We start from the raw sequence: 22,500 nt of genomic DNA, 5'->3' as shown, positions 1-22,500 counted from the left end.
ATAGGTGATAGAGGGCGCCAATGCCCAGCAGAAGGAGGCCCTGGGCATCATGACTCCTGACTACTACTGCTACCTCAACCAGTCTGGGACCTACAAAGTGGATGGAACCAACGACAGCAAGGACTTTCAAGAGACTATGGTACAAAATAACCAAATTCACATTGTATGTGGTTCACACAGGAAGTTCCTGTGTTTATATCCTTTTACCTCATTATGACATACAGTAAGAACGAACACCATAGCTGGTATTATATTATATTATATTGTTTTTTGGTGTTTGCTATTCAAATATATTCATGTCTAAACTGCTGCTGCTATTTATGTCCTTGCCTCAAAGAGTTACCTTATTATTCTCAAATTCTCAAATGTATTCTCAAATACCAAATTGATACGTACGATCTAGTGCCAGGGATCCCCATAACTGAATTCTACACCAGTGTAAACTGTATAGGTGGAGAGTGACATCTGTGATCTGAATAGTCATTCTTATATTCTGTCATTGTGCAATAACTGTTCTGAAATAGTACTGGAAAAACTAACCATCCACTGCTGTGGTGTTGTCACCAGGAAGCCATGGGGGTTATTGGCATCTCACAGGACATTCAGGCACAGGTGCTGCAGATCATTGGAGGCATCTTGCACCTGGGAAATATCACCTTCATAGAAGCAGGCAACTATGGGCAAGTGGAGAGCACTGACTGTGAGTGAGACATGCACGGACACGTGCATGCGTACAGTACACGCATTGGCACAAGCATGTGTGTCGTGCACTGCACACTCGCATGTACGTCGCACACATGCACGCACGCATGTAACATAATACAGCACATGTATTTTGTATACCTATTACCTATATACCTACTCTCCCTTTTATCTCACTCGTCTACATCTCTCATGTCCATCTACCCCATCCTACCACGCACACACGCACGCACGCACGCACGCGCACGCACACGCACACGCACACGCACACACACACACACACGCACACGCACACGCACACGCACACGCACACGCACACGCACACACACACACACACACACACACACAGCATTAATGGAATATGTTCACCTGTGGGGATGTCAGCAAATTAGAGCTGTGGGAAAACTCACACCATAACAAAATCTGTCCCATGAGAAATGTCACTCTAATTGAATGATTTGTTTGTATATCTGATTACCCAGTTCTTCTTCGTTGGGGTTTGTCTTATTAATCCCTGCCTAGCCGCTAATTGATGGGGGTTTTCTTTCCAGGGAAGGAAAATGTCACCAACATGTGACTGCTATTTTCTGTGTTCACTTCCCAGAACATAAATATTGTCTCATTTAAATTATATATGCTACTACTTAAGTGCTTCACTTCTTTGTTACTAACATTGGGAGATTATTTAATATTGTTGATGATTAATTAAATCGTTATATTCTCTATGCCATATAGTGCTTGCCTTCCCTGCGTATCTGCTGGGAATTGATCCCAACCGTCTGCAGAACAAACTGACTAGCCGACAGATGGATACAAAGTGTGGAGGAAAGTCTGAGTGCATCAATGTGACCTTGAACCAAGAACAAGCCACTTATACGCGCGATGCCCTGGCCAAAGCCCTCTACACACGCCTCTTTGACTACCTGGTAGAGGTCTGCATCATGTCAGCTATCACTGATACTGTAATATATTGACAAGAGCTTTTTTCATAGTTTGGGCCCCATAAATAATAAATATCAGACATTTGATGATGTAGCTTGTGTTTAAATATACAATTCTTTGCCAGATTGTAAAGGCCAGATATGAACACCAACATCTTTGTGTCCAGTAAAAGATCTTTGATCACATGTACAATGAACACTGTTGCATTAACATAATAACGCCTAATTTATACTTTGTAATATAATTCTATGTTGCTTACAGAATATAGGCCACATACTGTAGTGGTGTGAGGGCCGCGTAGCGACCTGAACCGCTAGTGAAATATAACTCTCATTAGATCAGTATCATTCTCACTAGATCAATATCATTCTCACTAGATCAGTATCATTCTCACTAGATCAGTATCATTCTCACTTTCTCTGCTTCCCTCTGCTTCTAGGCTATAAATAATGCCATTGAAAAGCCCAATGAAGAGTACAGTATTGGAGTATTGGACATTTATGGCTTTGAGATATTCCAGGTTAGTTTTCCATGAGAATCAGCATTGTATGAAATGATTATAGCATTACAGCAGATATGAAAGTCCTTTTACCCCCCTACTTTGTGTTAACTACAGTGATGGTTGGTTTTATTGTGTCCTCCCTGACAGAGAAATGGCTTTGAGCAGTTCTGTATCAACTTTGTCAATGAGAAACTGCAGCAGATCTTCATTGAACTGACCCTCAAGGCTGAGCAGGTATCCAGAGTCATTACTGTCAACCTCTTCTGTTATTCAATGCGGCCACTAGATGTCAGTCTAAAATGCAAACATTTACAATGTTGCTCTGAGCTGTCATTCTGACTGTAGATACATTTTGAATATATGTCTTATTTCTTATTTTATTTTTTGAGGGCCTATATACAGGTTTAATGTTTGTTTTCAGTAAAAATGTTGTTTAAAAAAAGCCATTGACAATGACGAAATTTGTTTTGTCCCTAACACAAACATTAAATCCGATTAACAATAAAGATAATTTAATGTTTGTTTTGACACCGTTTGTTTTACATCATCACCTAATCATAGCAACATGAGTTAGACTTTAATATATTAGCGCCCCTCACTTCACACAGCCTAGGTGTGATTTTTTAATTATTATTACTTTATTAGACAATAAAAAATGCAGACAGCACAGGGTGCATGCAGTTAAGCAGACGCTCTTAATCCAGAGCAATTTACAGTAAGCAAGAACAAAACCATGGTAATACATCAAATACATCAAAATAGTCATCATGAATCATACGTAAGCTAAGAACCTAGCAGTATCTATATAATTAAACTATATGTATACACTATAGAGTGCTATGTCTACATACAATGTTATCTAAGTTGCATAAATTGAGGCTATATGCATACACCTGTAAGGTCGCTGAGGCTAGGGCAAGTGCTACGGTCTTGTTTCCATTCGGGTCCTATACAATCAAACAATGACAATAAGAAGCGAAAGAGACTGCGGCACACTGTCTCACACCTTATGTGTATTTGATATTCGTTTTGATATTTGATACGCTTGTGGGAAGCTTGCACAAAATAATTTCACTGGCTCCTTTTTACCTGGGTGTAAGTTTATGGCAATAAACTTGAAGTTGAAGTTAACCATCCACCTCATCATTGCACCAAGCAAGCAGAGGCCCCTTTCTAAATATTCTCAACAAATATATGTAATTACCATGCTGTGACAGTAGCACACATTGTTTAGTGTTCACGGAGTGGCTTTTTCCTTCTGTTTGATCCCAGGAAGAGTATGTTCAGGAGGGCATCAAGTGGACACCCATTGAATACTTCAACAACAAGATTGTGTGTGATCTCATTGAAAACAAACTGGTAAGTTCATAAAGACATAGACTCATTCAAGAAGCCCTATGAATGAATAGTCTATTTACAGTACATTTTGCATGTTAATGCATGGTAGGGAAACATTTTCATGGCAAGGACCCCCATTTGAAAAGATAAGATAATTTCAAGGACCCCCAGTTTGACATGCACCACAGAAATTATGGACAGCCACAGGTGCTGCCAAATATATTTTTATGTTGCACAGATTCAATTTCAGGTGCATTTGTGCCCAAAATGGTCACAATTTTGATCCCTGGCTTGAGAAAACTCATGGCTTTTGCAACCTGGTGATATTGTGAGCTTGTAGATTAGCTGTTTTCACCTGAGCGCAATGCCGTAGCCACTTCATGAGTGTGTGTGGTAGGGGGATGGAGAGAGGGACTTGGTAGAGAGATAGGGAGAGACGCAGAGCGCTCTGACCACGTTCAAGACAGTTATATCTTGTGACGTGTTGTGTTTATAGCGAATTGAAGATGGTTGCATCCCCCACTCATAATGTGCACCTGCCCGGTCGGGCAACCCGGTAGCAAACTTCACCTGCCCTACCATTTTATTTACCTGCCCCGGGCAGGTGTTATTATCAACCCCAACTGTGTTTGTTTTTTTCTTGATTCTGTCACTCCCTGAATTTCCTCATAATAATAATTAAACCATTCTCAATATACTGTGTAGAAAACTCTAAAATGGCAAAACGTGATTTTACTATTATTGTTGTATTATTGTATGTATTGTTGACATTTAATGCTTAAGTTTAGGGAAAGGCCTGCGCCCTGTGTGGTCTGAATTTTGTTAAACTCATTGTTTTTGTGCAGTCCATGTTATTTATTACAACAAAGATGAGAACTATGAGAACAAGTTGTTATTTTACTACCAGATAGTGAAAATGTCATATTCGTCATTATAGAACGACTTCACCAATGTTCAAAACAAATAATTGGTCCTCACTAATGCTCTTGATAATAAGGTACACTTGTTTTCTACTCGTCTGTCTCATAGGAGGGCTGTGGACAGTTCAGTTGTGACATCATCGTTAGAATAGATTTCACATTTTTATAATCAATCAATCAATCAATCAATCCTAACTTTCCAGGTTATCTTAGATTCACCATTGATGATGTCACTGGTAGGCGGAATTCTGAACTGTCCAGAGCCCTCCTTTGAGCCACAGACGGAGTAGACAAATAATTAAATTGTGTCATCTTATAATGAGCATTACTGAGGACCAATTATATGAAGATAGGTTGAAAATGGGTGAAGTCATCCTTAAAGGTCATGAACACACACAGTTACTTTATGCAACCCGTCTACACCTTACAGAACCCTCCTGGTGTAATGAGTGTGCTGGATGACGTGTGTGCCACCATGCATGCCAAGGGTGAGGGGGCAGACGGCACCCTTCTGCAAAAGCTCCAGGCTTCTGTGGGAACGCACGAGCACTTCAACAGCTGGAACGCTGGCTTTGTCATACACCACTATGCTGGCAAGGTAGGAAACTGAGGAGATCACATGCGTAATGGGCTGTGAAGAACGTTGTTTAACCCACTTTCCCGGTAAACGTATTGTATCCTTTGTATGCAAACTAAAGTATGTTCAACAGTCACATACTCACATTTGATGGCACAAGACTTGTCACTCTAAACGATGAGCCACTGTGCCAACAATGAGGCTCTTTGAAGGACTTTACTTTGGCACATTGAGTAGTGACAAACCAACAACTAATTCACTAATAAGGTTGACTCACAGGGGTCACATTTAGTGCAGCATAAGCAAAATTTGCAAAATAAAAACACCATAAAAAACAAATGTATAATAATAATAACAATAATAATTATTATTATTAGTGCAGCCGCACTCGGCAGCTGGCGAAGACTAGAGTTCTCAACAGGCCCGGAAATGAAGGCCCGGCCCTACCTGGGCCCTCATCAAACCCTGTACACTCAAGAGAATGTCCCCGCTACCACCCTTAGATCTCCATATACTGTATGGAGCTGACCTGTTCTGACATTACATATGTTGATCTGACCTCATCAAACCCTGTACACTCAAGTCATGCGTATGGCCAGTACAGAATTCATTCCATGTTGATCTGACCCCCCATGCCAAAGCACCAGTGCTCGCCCAGCAGTCTGCCGTCAACGAGGCGGATGTGTAAAGGGCGAGGTCGTTTCTCGCCCTCAGGCGTCCTACTGGTTATATTCTATAGCAAATAAGTTTAACTTTAATAGTTTTTCTTTTTAGGGCTTGGAGTGAATTGTCTTTGTTCATCTCAATAATGACTGGCTGGTGTATTTGTCCCATTCTAATGTTTGGTATCACCTCAGGTGTCATACGATATCAATGGCTTCTGCGAGAGAAACCGTGATGTCCTTTTCAACGATCTAATTGAGCTGATGCAGAGCAGCGTGCAGTGAGTGTCCATGTTTACAGCATGTACTCTGTCATTATCTGGATGAAAGGGAATCATAGCAAATGTATTACACCTGTAATAAATGTATTGCCTACATTTGTCTCCACAGTAACTTCATCCGTAGCCTGTTTCCTGACAACCTAAATTCAGAGAAGAAAGGCAGACCAACCACAGCCAGCTCCAAGATTAAGGTAAGAACTGAAATATGGAGCATATTTCTACAGTGGTAGACCACAGAGTTGTACAGTACAGTACATAACAGTTACATAGTATAACTGTTCATTGTGTCACTTTGTCACTTATTGGTGGGATCTACATAGTACAGACTCCACCATGGCCCGTAGCACTTGCCCTAGCCTAGCCCTTTAGATAGCACATTATGTAGACTTAGATAGTATTTTAAACAGACTTATAGCTTGTTACGTAGACAGCTCTAGAATTGCACTTTATGTAGTCATAGCACTTTATAGTACACTGTACACATGTATAATATATGATATAGTATAGTATGTATAGTTTACATAGATACTCCACTGTTACGTTCTTAATTTACGCATGATTCATGATAACTACTTTTTATATATGTGATGTATGCCATGCTTTTGTTATTGCTTAATGTAAATCGCTCTGGATTAAGAGCGTCTGCTAAATGCCTAAATTGTAAATTGTATGTGGGCCTGTTTTCATTTCAACCCATCGCTACATCAGCAGATATAGTAAATTGTTTTTGTGTAGCCAAATGTGTATCCATCCAAAGTACCATATAAGAACCTGCAGCCATTGACATATTCAATGTGCATTATTTGTGTAGAAACAATCCAATGATCTTGTGAAGACCTTGATGAAGTGCACACCTCAGTATATTCGCTGTATCAAACCCAATGAGACCAAGAGACCGAAGGACTGGGAGGATAGCAGGTTAGCATGTTCACCAATTATAACACACACACACACACACACACACACACACACACACACACACACACACACACACACACACACACACACACACACACACACACACGCACACGCACACACACACGCACACCTTATTTCTATTTCTCCCTGAAACACATGCAAAATCAGCATAGCAAATAATGATGGCATTCCACATCTACAGGGCTAAACATCAGGTTGAATATCTTGGGCTGCGGGAGAACATCCGTGTACGGAGGGCAGGCTTTGCCTATCGCAGGGTCTTTAATAAGTTCCTGCAGAGGTGAGTGTCCATTATTTGGGTGCAGTATATGCTTTTGCATCCGATTTCCGAGTATCCGCGACTCGCATTTGTTAGTTTGTGCATGCAGACGAGTGTGTCATTTGATTTTATTACATTATGTTTGATGACATTTATCTGGTCCCCATTTTGTGGTTAAGGTTGGTATGGTTGTAGTTAAGGTTAAGATTAGGGTTAGGTTGGTCCAGCATGTTATGTAAACATTTTATTCTTTATGGCAATTTGCTTTTGACACACCCACAAAGTCTGTAATATAAACGTGCGTGTGTGCATTGTGTGTTGTATTTAGGTATGCCATTCTGACTGCTGAGACATGGCCTTGCTGGAGGGGTCCAGAGCAACAGGGGGTCCTTCACCTCCTTAGGTCGGTTAATATGGACAACGACCAGTACCAAATGGGACGTACCAAGATCTTTGTCAAGAACCCTGAATCGGTAAAATGCAGTTTAAATTTTGGATCTAATGTCTATGTTTATCTAGATTGGGCGTTTTCAACAGATTTTAACCCAGGGACCACCATAGTGACTAAGAGCAACCTGGGGACCACCACTATTGTGTCGGGTGGGTCCATCATAGACAGTAGACCTACCTGACATCACACTATCACAGGCTACATTCATGAGCTGGATAAAAAAAATCTATAGTTTTCAAAAACACAAAAAAACAGACAGACAGACAGACAGACAGACAGACAGACAGGGCCTACATAAAGACATTCTTTGCCAAATTGCCACCATGCTAGTCAGTCATGAACCAATACAGCCAGTCTGTCACAATAACTCGCAATGAACACAACACAACACACATAACCTATACTGTTTATCAGTCTTCAAATTTAATTCACTCATAGGATTATTTAAGTGATCAAGAGCCACATACACATCTGTTCCCTGTTACAACTCACATTTCCACACACATAATTCCAGTCAATTCAATTCAATTCCAGAGCCACAAACAGTTACTGTCTGAATGTTTCAGTGCCACCCAGTCATTGGGTCCCAAAATGACAGTAAATAGTAGCTTGAAGTTGAAGCACACACACAGCATACAATATACACATACAACAAGCAGCAGCAGCAGCAAAGAAGCAAAAAACAAAGTTCCTACCTTGGGCTGTTTTCTACTTGACTTCATCAGTTGTGTAAGTGATGCAAAAGTCAAACTTTGGAACCCATGGATAGAGAGCCTCCTGCTCTCTCTCTAGTAACTAGTTCAGCGCCTCCAGCGGTGTCTCCAGTCATCTCCATCCTCCATACATCTGGCTAGCTGGCCAGTACTTTCCTCCCAGTATCAATGGCACCGACCAGCCTCATTCTCCTGGCTGCCATGTTCTCACTCAGCCTTGGATGTTTAGTACTGCACATACTGTAACGGTGTAGTGCAGTGGTCAGGGATTTAGGGCAGCATGTCACAGAAGATTGGATTCAGGGCTGAGCAGCTGGGGATCTGGGGTCATCACCCTGGCTTGTGGAGCAGGTTGTGGAGCAGGTTGAGAGACACCATAAGCTTTGAGTACATATGGTAGAAAGAAAGAAAGTGAGCTGACCAAGAGCCACATACTGTACACTGTATCCTGATACACAGCCTTTAGGTCTCCATCCTTCCGGTTACAACATATATCTTTTTATACAGCCTAACAATATACTATCCTGTCACAACACAGCCTAGTATATGTAGGTGTACATAAACTATATACGTAACGTAATGTTAGTTTTATATAGGATAAATAATACATTTTAGGAAGGAAGCTGTGGACATGCCTGGATGACTAGGGTAGGCCTATGCCTTGAAATAAATTGAGAGATAGAAATCTAGATGTGCAATTCAGGTTGTAACAGGTTGTTAAACCATCATTGGTAAACTGTTTCATACAAGGATGTGGTGCTGTGACACCCCAAGCAAAACATTGTCTGACTGTATATTTATTGCACCTTTGTTTGTTCATTTCACCCGATCTCTCTCTCTCTCTCTCTCTCCCCACAGGCCCACACACACACACACACACACACACACACACACACACACACACACGCGCGCGCGCACACGCACACGGCACGCACACGCACGTTAATGCATAGCATAGGTAGCTAATTCACCTGCAGAATAAAAACAAATTGACCAAGCAGTTTGTTATGATGAGGATGATTAACTTCTCTTTTAAAGTTCTGCCAGTCTGACTGTCACACATGCACTTCCTAACAACCCAGACTACTCCACTCAAATTCCATGAGGTGTAAAGTTGCATTATAAGTTGAAGTTGCTAATTCACTCTTGTCGAACCAATGCTCCGTCGGACCATAGTATGCCTCCCGTATGACTGTCTGTTTGAAGCAGGTGTGTGTGTGGACGAGGGGGGAGGGGGCGTGGCTACCGGAGGTGTCCGTAGGTGTTGAGTTTTTAGCCTAGTAGCCAAAAAGTGAACCCGGCCGGACATGTTGAGTACACCAACGTTTTATGTTAGAAATGTTGAGTATGGGTCCCCAGCATGTAGTTGCATATGTTGAGCAATTTTCATAATTGGCATAATATGTGACCATACCATTAACCTATAGAAGGCAAAATATTCAAAATGTCATCATGCTTAATCTAGCATGTGATGTGTCAAACTAGGGGGTTTTCATGATGCTGAATCCATTCCAAGCATTAGTTTTGCAAAAAAAAAACACTCATTGGGCTTAAAACGGCCATGCCCACTTGCCCAAATGTGCTGACATCATCAATTTGTGATGACGGCATTGGCCGTTTTTAGCCCAATGAGTGTTTTTTTTTGCAAAACTAATGCCTGGAATGGATTCAGCATCATGAAAACCCCCTAGTTTGACATGTCACATGCTACATAAAGCATGATGAAATTTTGAATATTTTGCCTTCTATAGGTTTTAATTGGTATGGTCACATATTATGCCAATTATGAAAATTGCTCAACATATGCAACTACATGCTGGGGACCCATACTCAACATTTCTAACATAAAACGTTGGTGTACTCAACATGTCCGGGTTCACAATGGGGCTCTATGGGCTGGCTACTAGACTATTTTAGGGAGCGCTAGTTTTCAACCGCCGGCTACCAGCGCATGCTTTAAGCTTGCTCAGTGCTCAGGGAGGGACAGTGGTTTTCAACCCTTTTCGTGTAAAGGTCCATTATTTATTCTGCATAAAGCCACGGTGTCCATTTGATAACATTTAGCCTCTCACCCAAAACGTATATTACTAGAATTTCGCGGGCCTTCGGCCCGCTCATCCCAGAGTTGCGTTGCCCCGCGTTGCGATACAGAAGTCCACAGATACAGAAGTGCACAGTGACACGCGTTGTATGCAGCTGTTTTGTGTTGCAGCGCGCGTGTAGTGTTGTTGTTGTTATCCATATATGCGCCTCGGTTCGTCCCGTTTGTTCCACGCCAGGTGTCGACGCAGTCGTTGGCGCAAATGTCTTATTATTTTAACTGTGTATGTAATCGCGGCTAGTAGCACACATTTTGTTTGAGGAGCACGATGAAAAGTTATCAAATAATGTGTTTGAGGGCCCTCCTATATACAGCTTTAGTCCCCACACGTCTCAATATTTGCCATTGACAAAGAACAGAGAAATTAGGTCGAAATGCCGCTAAATATGACGTAAATTAAAATGTATTATATATATATTTTTTTTTAATTGAATGTAAAGACTGTACTTATAAAAAAACCTGGCAACCCGCACCCCGCGGTCATTTTCCGCTAACCGGAGCGGTGCTCCCTAGCCTGCTGGAGGGGTTCACATCATCCCATGCACCCTCGAGAGGAAAAAGAAGGAAAATAAATGCAGCCTTGAGCCTACCTACCAATGTGGTGTTGTGGAGCTTGATCACCTCCTCCTCCTCCTTTTCTCCCCAAATTGCCAATCCCAATAAATGCAAAAGTTGCCTAGTGTGAATACTTCCACAGCCTAATTACTAAAGGATAAACTATCAGTCTTCTCCGAAATCGGTCAATGTTTGTCAACTCAGCACGTGTTGACAACGCATAGTAAACAGAAGCCGTGTGTGTGTCACACCAAAAGTGGTGACCTATAGAATCCTGTACATAGAAGCATCACGCAATCGTCTCCCTCCCTGTGTGGGTCACGTGGTGGGCTGTGAGCAAATGGGAGAGGGAATGTAGTGTTGCCAGGTCCGCGTATTGTAAGCGAGTGGTAGTGTGTGTAAGTAGCGTGTTGAATGGCATTTTTTCTGTGCTTGTTTTCATAGACGTGGCAACAAATTAGGCGGGGGTGTCGGTGCTTGTGGCGTGTTTGTGTTTATTATTGATATTGATATTGTTTGCGCGTGTGGACGGGAGCCGGCTTTAGTGGCAGTGCGATGACAATTTTTACGCGGCTGGTTGAGTGTGGCCGTGCGGCGCGACATGAGGAGATAGGGAACGAACGACGCGGAGGGTAAGTGTGTGACGTGTTAGTGTGTTGTTGCAGTGTGTGTTGCAGCGTGTTGCAGCGTGTCAGTGACGTAGTAGCTGGTGACTTTCTTTTCGTGGTTTGGGCTTGGGCACACCTTTTCAAATGTATAATAGATATTTTGTATAAGATGTTGCACTATTGATGTGGGCTACCATAGGAGAGATAACAGGCAAAACGTTGATCAGGGGGGGGGGGGGCTGCCTGTTCCAAAGACACATTAGAAACAGAGAAGAGATACAGTATTCTTTTTGAATTGCCTCTATGTTTCTGTAGCTTTTCCTATTGGAGGAGATGAGAGAGAGGAAGTTTGACACCTTTGCCAGACTCATCCAGAAGGCCTGGAGAAAATACATATCTAGAAAGAAGTATGAACAGATGAGAGAGGAAGGTGAGTTGTGTTGTGTATACAGTTTAGAGTCAGATCTATATTTTTCTCTTCTCTTTCTCTGAAACTCTTGTCATGTCTCTCCTTGCCATCCTCAGCCTCAGACATCCTGTACAACTCCAAAGAGCGCAGGAGGAACAGCATCAACAGGAACTTTGTGGGCGACTACCTTGGTCTGGAGCAGAGACCTGAGCTAAGACAGTTCCTAGCTAAGAGGGAGCGGGTGGACTTCGCAGACTCTGTCACCAAGTTTGACCGCAGGTTCAAGGTGTGTGTGTGTGTGTGTGTGTGTGTGTGTGTGTGTGTGTGTGTGTGTGTGTGTGTGTGTGTGTGTGTGTGTGTGTGTGTGTGTGTGTGTGTGTGTGTGTGTGTGTGTGTGTGTGTGTGTGTGTGTGTGTAGGCCTGGAGGGGGAGTTCCTCTTCGAATTTCTCTTTGAATGAAAGAATGCAGATCTAAGTCACATACTTGGCTTTCTAAGAGTATTTGTTTGTGATACTGTGAGAGTTAGTGATAAATCCTACAATGTCAGATATCAATACAGACAGAGTCAAGTAAAACTAGAAAAAGTGCCCTTCTGGGCACAGGTCTCCACCAGGAGGATAGGAGTGTGTGTGATGTTTGGCAAAATGTTTAGGAGTAATATAAACGATGTTTATTTGGGTTTTTGTGTGTGTGTGTGACGCGACTTGGCCTGTTGTAGCGCCACCATGAGGCTGATTTGAAAACTGTAAGTGGCATTTCTTCCTCAGCCTAGTAGTGGGAATAGGCATGCACAGTTTCACCGTAATCGGACGCTGCGTTGAGGAGTTGTGGCGATTTGCACAAAACGGGTACAAAACGGGCTACTCCTGAAAACTTTAGAAGCCAATCGTAGCCAATCAGGATGGATAATTATGAGAAATCAAACAAATCACACATCACATGACTATGGAGAGCATGTCTACCGATTTGCGTGAAATGTGGATAAAATCTGAAGGAGTAATATTAGAAAATGTGTTTTACATATGTCGGCCTCCTGGTGGCGCTATAAAGAGCAGATGTGAAACATTCCAGGCAAAGGTTTTTCCTTGGCCTCTAGGGAGTGTGCATACATGGTTTTACACAGATCGGTGCAGTTATAGGTAAAAACACAAATCGGCCAGTTATAGCGCCACCATGAGGCTGAGTTGAAAATATTCAAGTGGCATTTCTTCCTCGGCCTAGTGGGAATGTGCGTGCAAAATTTCACGGAAATCACACGATATGTTCATGATTTGCAGCATTTTGTTTGAAACGGAGCACTCCTGCGAACTTTGGAAGCCAATCGTAGCCAATCAGGATGGAGTCTGAAAAATCTGAAACTGAAAGACCCGTTTCGTTGAATGGCTCTAGAGAGACTGTGTACCAATTTGCGTAATGTTTGGACCCTAACCCTAAATCTGTAGGTGTACTGTCAAAACATTTGTTTTGCACAAAGCGGCCTCCTGGTGGCGCTATAACAGGCCAATGCCAAAACTTTGGAGCAGAGGTTCAGCTCTGGCATTCAGGGAGTGTGTGTGCAGAGTATGGCTGCGATCAAGCCAACGGTGCCAGAGATTAGCTGTTCACAGACGGACGGACACACGGACGGACGGACACACGGACGGACGGACGGAGTGCAAAACATACTCTCTCCCCATGCCTTCGGCCTGGTGGAGACAATCAAACTGTCGTGCTGTTAATAGTATAATCTTTAAAAGGAATGAAAAAACAAATGTTAGTTTTATTGCGTCACACAGCGGTATCAGTTGTGTCTTTGTGGACACAACACACTCACCATCCTCATTCTCCATACCTTTCCACTCTTCTCTTCAACCCCCTTTCTTCTCTTTTTGCCCATCCAGACCATTAAGAGGGACCTGATCTTGACACCAAAGTGCATCTATCTGATTGGCAGAGAGAAGGTGAAGAAGGGGCCAGAGAAAGGACAGATAAGGGAGGTGCTAAAACGAAAGCTGGAGTTCGAAAGCATCAGTGGTGTGTCTCTCAGGTATGGACAACAGATGAGATGACCTAGTGGAGGTATTGTGCTTGATAATGTGGGTTAAAGAAACAAGAAATGATCGATCTATAGTGTGACATTGGAACATGCTTTTCTCATCTCCCTCTTTGCACACACCCTATCTACTTAAGAAAAAAAAGAAAGAAAAAAAAAGATAGACCAAGGAAAACTTCCTTAGAAGAGGAAGGGACCGCACACTCCAGAGACGCTCAGGACAAGATTATTTTTGCTTCATTGCTTTATTTTCACGACTCGTTTCGCCGCGTAGGCTTCGTCAGGTGCTTTGCATAAGGAAGGCGTTTCGCCATGTAGGCTTCGTCAGGTGCTTTGCATAAGGAAGGCGCTTCGCCATGTAGGCTTCGTAAGGTGCTTTGCATAAGGAAGGCGCTTCGCCATGTAGGCTTCGTCAGGTGCTTTGCATAAGGAAGGCGTTTCGCCGTGTAGGCTTCGTCAGGTGCTTTGCATAAGGAAGGCGTTTCGCCATGTAGGCTTCGTCAGGTGCTTTGCATGCAAAGCACCTGACGAAGCCTACATGGCGAAACGCCTTCCTTGGTCTACATATACAATATATATATATATATAGTTTTGGGGGATTTTATTAAAAAAGTAAAAGAAAAAAGTGAAAAACGAATTATAATAAAAAGTGTGTCTATCTAAATATTTCATTTTCGTCGCGTGACAAATTAATCATGATGTGATGTGCTGAGAACTTGTAGACCAGCTATTTTCTCCCCCTGCAGTGGTGTCTGCTAGATAATGTAACCTGTGGTTCAAGGCAACTAGCTCAAGCCAAAAGAGTATGTGCCTATAGATCCTGGGTATAGTGTTGGCATCCTGATGATAAGAGTTCTGGAGGTCGTTCTGATAAGAAGAGGTTGAGGGTCTTGAGTCTTGAAGATATACTAAGGTCAGTGTTGATGAAGAGTCGAGTCCTGGACGTGAGATCGTTGGATATTCTTTAAGTATGTCTGTGGTTTTTAGCTCATGACTAAATATTAACTATGCTAAATCCATTGGAACTCAGGTAAATTTATTTTAGACATACAAGGTTTCCACCTGACAGTGACAATATAATAGATCAGTACATTTTTAGATATCACTAATTGACTTCCACACTGCGACGTGATTGGTCGAATACCGTTCCGGTCTAAAGGGCAGCTGACAGCTTCCTGTTCCCAACTTTGAATTAGCAGACTCTCGCATTTGAACATTTTGGAAGAGAAGGTTTGAGAAAGGCATGCCAAAGTGTCAACATGTAACATGTTTAATGAAAATGAGTTGAAAGAGTCAGTGCCGGCCCTGAGCAATTTGATGCCCTAGGCAGGATTTTTCGTGATGCCCCCTTGAACAATGACCATGGCCCCCTTGGGTTCTTAAGCACTGTGTTTTATTTTTTTGCTTGGTGGATGCCCCCCTCCCCTCATGATGCCCCAGGCAACTGCCTGTTCTGCCTGATGGGAGGGCCGGCCCTGGAAAGAGTTGGAAGTGAGGCAGGGTATAAATTAAACCTCCTCTCCCTTTCTGTAGCACGAGACAGGATGATTTCTTCATCGTGCATGAGGCAGATTACGACAGTCTGCTTGAGTCCAACTTCAAGACAGAGTTTCTCAGCCTGTTATGTAAACGCTACGAGGAAAGGACCAGCAGGAAACTCTCACTCTCGTTCAATGACAAGTAGGAGAACACACACACACACACACACACACACACACACACACACACACACACACACACACACACACACACACACACACACACACACACACACACACACACACACACACACACACACACACACACACACACACACACACACACACACACACACACACAATACAGTTTTCCCACTCTGTACATAGTGTTTTATTTTTTTCCCTGAAATGATATATTTTTTTGTTTTTGTTTGTTATGATATTGAATCTTGTTGTTACCTAAACGGAAACAAGACCACAATAACTTTTTTTTGTGCTATCCCTTTGTGTTTGACTGTACTGTTTTTACATTTTGTCTAATAAACTATTCAATCAATCAAAAAGGTATGTTTGCATATAGGCAAATACACATCAGAAAAACGAAATCTTAGGCAGTATTTTGTGTACTCACACTCACTACATCTTCTGCACCACCTTGTGCCTCCCCTAGGCTGGAGTTCAGAGTTAAGAAAGAGGGCTGGGGTGGAGGAGGCTCCAGGCTGGTGCTTTTCCAGAGGGGCCAGGGGGACCTGCCACAGATCAAACCTGGAGGAAAAACGCTCACTGTCACAGTGGGTGACGGCATGCCCAAGACCTCCAGTAAGTTCTAACAGATGTTGAACAGGTCAAATCAAAGTTACACTGCTCTCATTTCCTTGGCTCAGCAGTATCCACAGTGTTCCTACACATTGCATGTGAACAGGCTTTCAGTTGTGACTCACTGCAGCAGCTGACATGCAGCATATGGGTAAACAGTAATAGAACCTCTACAACAGTGATTCTCAACATGTGGGTCGGGACACCCGTGGGGGTTCCCCAAATGATTTTGGGGCGTGCCCAGATGATTAGCTTAATGTGCAACATTGTTTTCTCAACTCAACAGTAAACAAGTCAACATAATACTGTATACCTGTGTACCTTTAAGACCTTTAAAGACATTTTAATACCTCTTGAATGAAAAATTGGACAAATAGTCAAATATTAGAGGCAAAAGTTTTGAGTCAGAAACATGAGCATAAGGTTGTGAATACAAGCGGCCAAAATGAGTTTTCTTCGACGGGTGGTTGGCATCTCCCTTAGAGATAGGGTGAGAAGTTCAGTCACACGAGAGAGACTCGGAGTAGAGTCGCTGCTTCTTCGCCTGGAAAGGAGCCAGCTTAGGTGGTTCGGGAATCTGGTTAGGATATGCCTCTCGGGAGTCTCCCTAGGGAGGTCCTCGAGGCACGTCCCACTGGGAGGAGACCCCGGGGGCAGACCAAAGTGGGGCCTGGGGACAACCAGAGCAGGGGTCTTTGGTTAGTTAATATAGGATCAAAATCAGTTCAACCACTTATCCCAATTTTATATACTTATATTATATATATGAAATCTAAAGGAACACGTTGTGTTGTGAGCTGGTAGTAAATCTTGAAAGATTGTGACGACTTTGGAGCTTTGAAAATATTTACACAAAGCTTCTCTTATGGGGGTTCCTGCAAAATATTTACAGAAGGGGTCTGCAGCCATATACTTGACATGAAAATGTTTGAAAAACACTGTTCTACAGTGGCTGATTCTTTGTTTCATGCATTGCTGTAGTGTATACTGTATGTATATATAATAACAATAAGTTAATTATAATTTCCTCAGAGCCAACCAGGAAGACTCAGTCTCATGGAAGAGGGAGGCAAAGCCAGCCAGCCAGCAGAGGCAAAGGTATTATTCTACTGAACAGCTTTCTACATTGTTAATTCCAGAGTTCTATCTCCTCATAGGCTAGAGTTATCCATACATTATTTATCCCTTACCAGCTGCCTTTGGTTTTAATTGAATTGACATTAACTAACTAGACCTCCCAAAATTAGACTAGTCTGAAGCATTCAATATCATCACAAACAAAAAACAAAAATAATTTCAGGAAAAAAATAAAACACTATGTACAGAGTGGGAAAACTGTATTATGTATGTGTGTGACTGTGCGTGCGTGCGTGCGTGCGTGCGTGCGTGCGTGCGTGCGTGCGTGCGTGCGTGCGTGCGTGCGTGCGTCTGTAAACAAAATAACTCACGAAACTGTCTCTGCTCCCTCCATAAAATGCACTCGCTCTCTCAGATCACCAGAATGGAGCAGCACAGTTTTCCAGAGGCAGAGCCCCTCCGACCCCATCAGACGCCACCTACTCCACTCCCAATAAATATGGCCCGCCACCCAGCACAGCCCTGCCCAAACTGGGTTCTCAGAAGAGCCGGAGAGCCCAGGCTCATCAGCAGCGAGGGAACTTGGATTTCCTCAAAGTGCCTGATCAGGGCATTTCAGGGTATGGCTGATAACTTCCATTTAACTAGAAGGAAAGAAATGAAGAGGGGAGATGGATAATGATTTTGAGGTCCATCCTTTCTATTTTCTTCTCACTCTCTTCTTTTTTTCTCCATCTCTCCTTCGGTCCAGGAAGCGGAGGCAAAGTAGCGTTGGCCAGCGGCCTCCCCCAGCTCCATCTAGCCATCCTAAAGTCCAGCAGCGGCCCCAGGGGCCCCGTTGCCGGGCGCTCTATCAGTATATTGGTCAAGACACAGATGAGATCAGCTTTGAAGCCAATGACACCATTGACCTGATAAATGAAGGTATGTGGGAGTGAACTTGAGCTCTGGAAGAGCTCATTAAATAAATAAATTATATTATTACATACTTTGATACTTTTATATATAGAGTAGTATCACTGCTGTCGGGCAGAAACCTCTTATATCCATATTTCAACTTTTTATGTTTTTCGTAAATTAATGATAAATGAATGCCCTACTTTGTCATACTACAGTGTCAGTGTAAAGAATACGCTAAAAAGGCAAACAAAGATTTCCGCTGCTGACAGACACATCTCTGAATATCTATTTAACTAGTCCTAACCGGAACGCTCGTCCTAAAACACACTCCCCCCCCCCCCCCCCCCCCCCCCCCCCCATTTTTGTTGCAGACCCCTCGCCCCAGCGGTTCTTGTTTTCTTCTATTCGTTTTACTGAGGTTAATGTTATGAATAAGTTTAGGGTTAGGCTTAGTTTTACTGAGGTGAGGTTACATTTAGGAATACCTAGTGGCGACTGTTCCAAGGTCACCGTGCGTTCTTTTATTACTCTTAATGACATTTCTCCCTGCTCTTCTTCACTGTAGATCCATCTGGTTGGTGGAGAGGCAGGATTCGAGGCAAGGAGGGTTTATTCCCTGGAAACTATGCAGAGAAGATTTGACAGTGATATGTTCTGGTCTACTCTAGGGAGATAATTATTTTTGTGTGGTGAAAATATGTGCATAGAATAGATCAGTGTTCTCAACCCACTGACCAGGGTCAGCTATGAACTGTCAGTATGCATATATGTCTGTTGCGGGGCATAATGTTAATAGAGGCTGTGTATGGAATGTTTGTATAGTTCTCTTTCTTCCATGCAGCATGACTGCCTGTAACCACTTTGGTAACCATTGGTAACCACTTTCAAATTAAAATGCCCAATTTCCGTGCCATGGTAGAATAGGTAAAACATTGGAAAAGCATGAAATTACTGTTACGCTGTGACCGAATTATTATGTTTATGTTAAAATAATGAATATTGTATACCGGTATATCAATACGGCGATTATTGTTTTGCACATAGCAACCAACATGGAGGATAAATAGGCATTAAAGGTATTCTGTGAAAGGCCTCTATAGCGCACAGAGCAATACATCACAAAAGTAGGTGGATCTGCAGCCCCAGCCTGTTTAGTTGCTGTACACAAATAGGTATAACTTGTTCAACAACTTACTGTATTAACATAGTGACGGAGACACTGTCTCATGAGATTTAAATAAAAGGCGATCTGGTGCAATATGATACTTGGGTTTCATCTCTGTTGTTATATTAGAGATTCCGGTTTTCTGTGACCCAGCAACAAGCTATTTGACCCACCTTCAAACACCTTCTTTATTAGCTCACAGAAGTCAGCCTTGCAGTTATAGAGTAGCAAGTCTAGACCTGTTATTGTCACCTGAAATTAATATATGTTTTCATTTGCAATAGGCTACCTAATAGTCTGGTGACCATTCAGTAAATGTAAATGTAAAGGTACAGTATTACAATACAAAATGAATTCACCTATTACCGGAATTAAACTGTTTCACTTGTCATCATAGCAAAACAAAAACAGTGTTTTCAAATGTAAGAAAGAGAGAAAGAGATTAAAACATATTTTTGGAATACGATTTTTTCAAACATTCATAATTCACCATGGGAGACATATAGGTCTTGTTGTTCTTTTATATATTCATCTCAAAGACTTACACTGGGAATATATACAATGTTTTTATACCATAAAATTATCTAGTGGTGAAATAATGATTTCCGTAATTCATTTCTTTAATCTTATCGTATTTTGTAAAACCATCAATGAAAAAATATTTTTTATTTTTTTATATGAATGAGTGGAGAAATAAATATTTTTTACAGTCTTCAAGTAGTTCAATCTTCAATGAGTTAATTTTGAACTGTAACGGATTCACAATATGATTTCATACAAGACAAGATGATTTGATGTAAAGGACACTTCTTTTCTACTCTTTTTAATAAAGAAAGAGCTGTTATCAAAGAGTGAAAAACTACAGGTGCTAATTATAAACTTCCAGCATGTTGGTCAAGTGTTGTATACAGGCAATGTGGATAATAGAATACCAAAGCGTTCTTTCTCACCTTCACTGAACTGACCATAGTCTCTTGGCTGGTGCACCTCAGCTGCTCACCTGGACTACCTTATTCATTTAAAATCACACCCGTGTGAAGTAAGTGGTTCAACTCCGTGTGGGCGTCCCCGGGGAGTCCCCGGAACTTCCAGACCCACAGGTGCCGGTCCGGTTCCGGCGAGCCGGTCCACGGCCGAAACGGTCGAGAAATGACAGAATGACAGAGTCCCCGGGGAACATCCAGACCCCCAGGAACGCGCCCATGGGGCCGGTTCCAGCGAGCCGCCCCGTGTCCGAAACGGTTGAGAAATGACAGAATTACCGTGTGTGTGACAGGCTGCGCAACAGTGACACTTGGTTGTGAAAACCAACCAAACGCTATTTTCGTGCTCAGACCCAGCCAGCCAGGGACAGACCCAGCCAGGCAGCCAGAGACACACAAAGCTCCTTAATGAATTGGTTGCACCACTTAAAAACCCTTGAGATGTCTCCATCTCTGCCCTAGGGCACAGTCCTGCATCATGTGACATGTGTGCATTAAATATGAATGTGTGTGTGTGTGTGTGTTGGGGGGGGGGGATGCTTACGTGTCCCATGTGCATCAGTACATGCACACATCATGCACATGAAATGAAGATGAACCAAAAATGAATAAAAATTGCACACACAAGGTTCAATCAGAATTACGTTGATGTGGGAACAAGCTGGTGAATCACTGAACTGAACTATCCGATAGTTCACTTTCAAACATATTTGAAAGTGATTCCTATATTGTTAAAGGGCTAGTAAATTCTACTATCCCTTTAACAATAGGCCTAGGCCTAAGCCTACATGCCGAAGTGGCCTAATGGAATTCAGACTGATATAGGCTACACGTCACATCCACCTGTCAGGTGCTCAGTCTAGAATGAGCAATGAGGTCATGTTCTCTCATGACACAATCTTTCTTCCCCTGAGAGTAGGCTAATTAACACAACATCATGCAGAGAGCAGCACTGTCTGTCTTTCTGTCTTGGCATCCATCTGACTGCATGTCTTGGCTTCTGCAGCAGGCCTATGGTGGTGTCTGAGTAATTGTTGAAAGTTTCACTGCATGCAGTGCTAGAAAATGAACAAAACAGGTTCTGAGAGAGACCAAGTCTAAAGCCTACAAGAGTTTGCTCATTAAAATAATCAATTGAATAAGTTGGAAAAATGTCAGCCCATTTCTTGTCAATATTGACACTATTTTTGCATGGGCTCACATGGCCTATATAGGCTACTATATAGGCTGTGTGAAACAATAAGCAATAAACATGATTGAGTTTTGGCTAATTCGTTTTATTATATTATAGCTATTATTTATTTAGGATATTTATTTCAAAATGATTTTCTGCTCTTCAATAGCCGATATAACACAACTCCATAAAGTATATAAAATTAATAGTTACAACTTACAAAGACATAGCGGCTAACTATGGACTTAATGTAAAATCTAGACATGGGCTTCCAGTTTCAACGAGGCTAGTGAAATTTACACGGGGTTCCAGAACACCACATGAATAATAGCGCAGAATGAGAAACACGTGGGCTCAGACACCATAGCCTACGATTGGTTACCACTGCTATCAGTCAGAGGCTGAGCAGAGAGGCAATCATTGGCAATGCCTCCCTGATGTGATGCCTCCAGCTGTAGACTGGAGGTTCCAGCCGAGTCCATGCTGCACCGAAAAAGAGGCACAGAATGGTTAATTAATGAATGTACAGTATACAGTATAGGCGTGTTCGATACCGCTTTCGAAACGCGTGGGACCGGAGCAGCCGGAGCAGAAGCCTATAGGCTTGCAGAGGACTGAGGGGGGCAACTGCAAGGCAAGGGAAGTCGCCTGATACTGCAATTTGAAGGGGGAATTCAAATAAAATCAATCATATAACTGTATACGTTTAATAGTCATATTGGGGCATCATGATTAGGTCACTCTGCAGGCTACTATAGCGCGTACGTCCATCCATGCACTGTCAGTGGTGGTAAATCAACCTCCGCCCTGATTGAATGCCTGTTGACAGCAGGAATGTAGTATATTCGTCGATCAGTCTGATATGATTCATCAGCCTACTTGTCACAACGGGGCGTGATGTCACAGTATCTGCAT

General features: G+C 42.5%; 1 protein-coding gene across 3 annotated transcripts in view; it reads left to right on the top strand.

The window, feature by feature from the left end:
• The window catches only part of myo1f (myosin IF), a 35,495-nt gene extending 15,432 nt beyond the window's left edge, over positions 1 to 20,063 (top strand). For 2 of the 3 annotated variants that reach the window (XM_079505764.1, XM_079505766.1), the window contains 21 exons: positions 5 to 139; positions 568 to 700; positions 1,438 to 1,634; positions 2,084 to 2,164; positions 2,294 to 2,380; positions 3,419 to 3,505; positions 4,835 to 5,002; positions 5,839 to 5,924; positions 6,034 to 6,115; positions 6,736 to 6,842; positions 7,045 to 7,143; positions 7,451 to 7,595; positions 11,866 to 11,980; positions 12,076 to 12,245; positions 13,841 to 13,986; positions 15,526 to 15,672; positions 16,141 to 16,289; positions 17,319 to 17,384; positions 17,779 to 17,983; positions 18,115 to 18,287; positions 18,829 to 20,063. In XM_079505764.1, the coding sequence (XP_079361890.1) occupies positions 5 to 139; positions 568 to 700; positions 1,438 to 1,634; positions 2,084 to 2,164; positions 2,294 to 2,380; positions 3,419 to 3,505; positions 4,835 to 5,002; positions 5,839 to 5,924; positions 6,034 to 6,115; positions 6,736 to 6,842; positions 7,045 to 7,143; positions 7,451 to 7,595; positions 11,866 to 11,980; positions 12,076 to 12,245; positions 13,841 to 13,986; positions 15,526 to 15,672; positions 16,141 to 16,289; positions 17,319 to 17,384; positions 17,779 to 17,983; positions 18,115 to 18,287; positions 18,829 to 18,905 (2,655 nt within the window). In that variant the 3' untranslated portion in view covers positions 18,906 to 20,063. The remainder of the gene's footprint in view (positions 1 to 4; positions 140 to 567; positions 701 to 1,437; positions 1,635 to 2,083; positions 2,165 to 2,293; positions 2,381 to 3,418; positions 3,506 to 4,834; positions 5,003 to 5,838; positions 5,925 to 6,033; positions 6,116 to 6,735; positions 6,843 to 7,044; positions 7,144 to 7,450; positions 7,596 to 11,865; positions 11,981 to 12,075; positions 12,246 to 13,840; positions 13,987 to 15,525; positions 15,673 to 16,140; positions 16,290 to 17,318; positions 17,385 to 17,778; positions 17,984 to 18,114; positions 18,288 to 18,828) is intronic. The other variant, XM_079505765.1, reaches the window with a different exon arrangement.
• The last annotated feature ends 2,437 nt before the right edge of the window (positions 20,064 to 22,500 follow it).

Source organism: Electrona antarctica (assembly GCF_951216825.1).
Source record: "Electrona antarctica genome assembly, chromosome: 7".
Taxonomy (NCBI): domain Eukaryota; kingdom Metazoa; phylum Chordata; class Actinopteri; order Myctophiformes; family Myctophidae; genus Electrona; species Electrona antarctica.
This window is presented reverse-complemented; position numbering and strand designations above follow the sequence as displayed.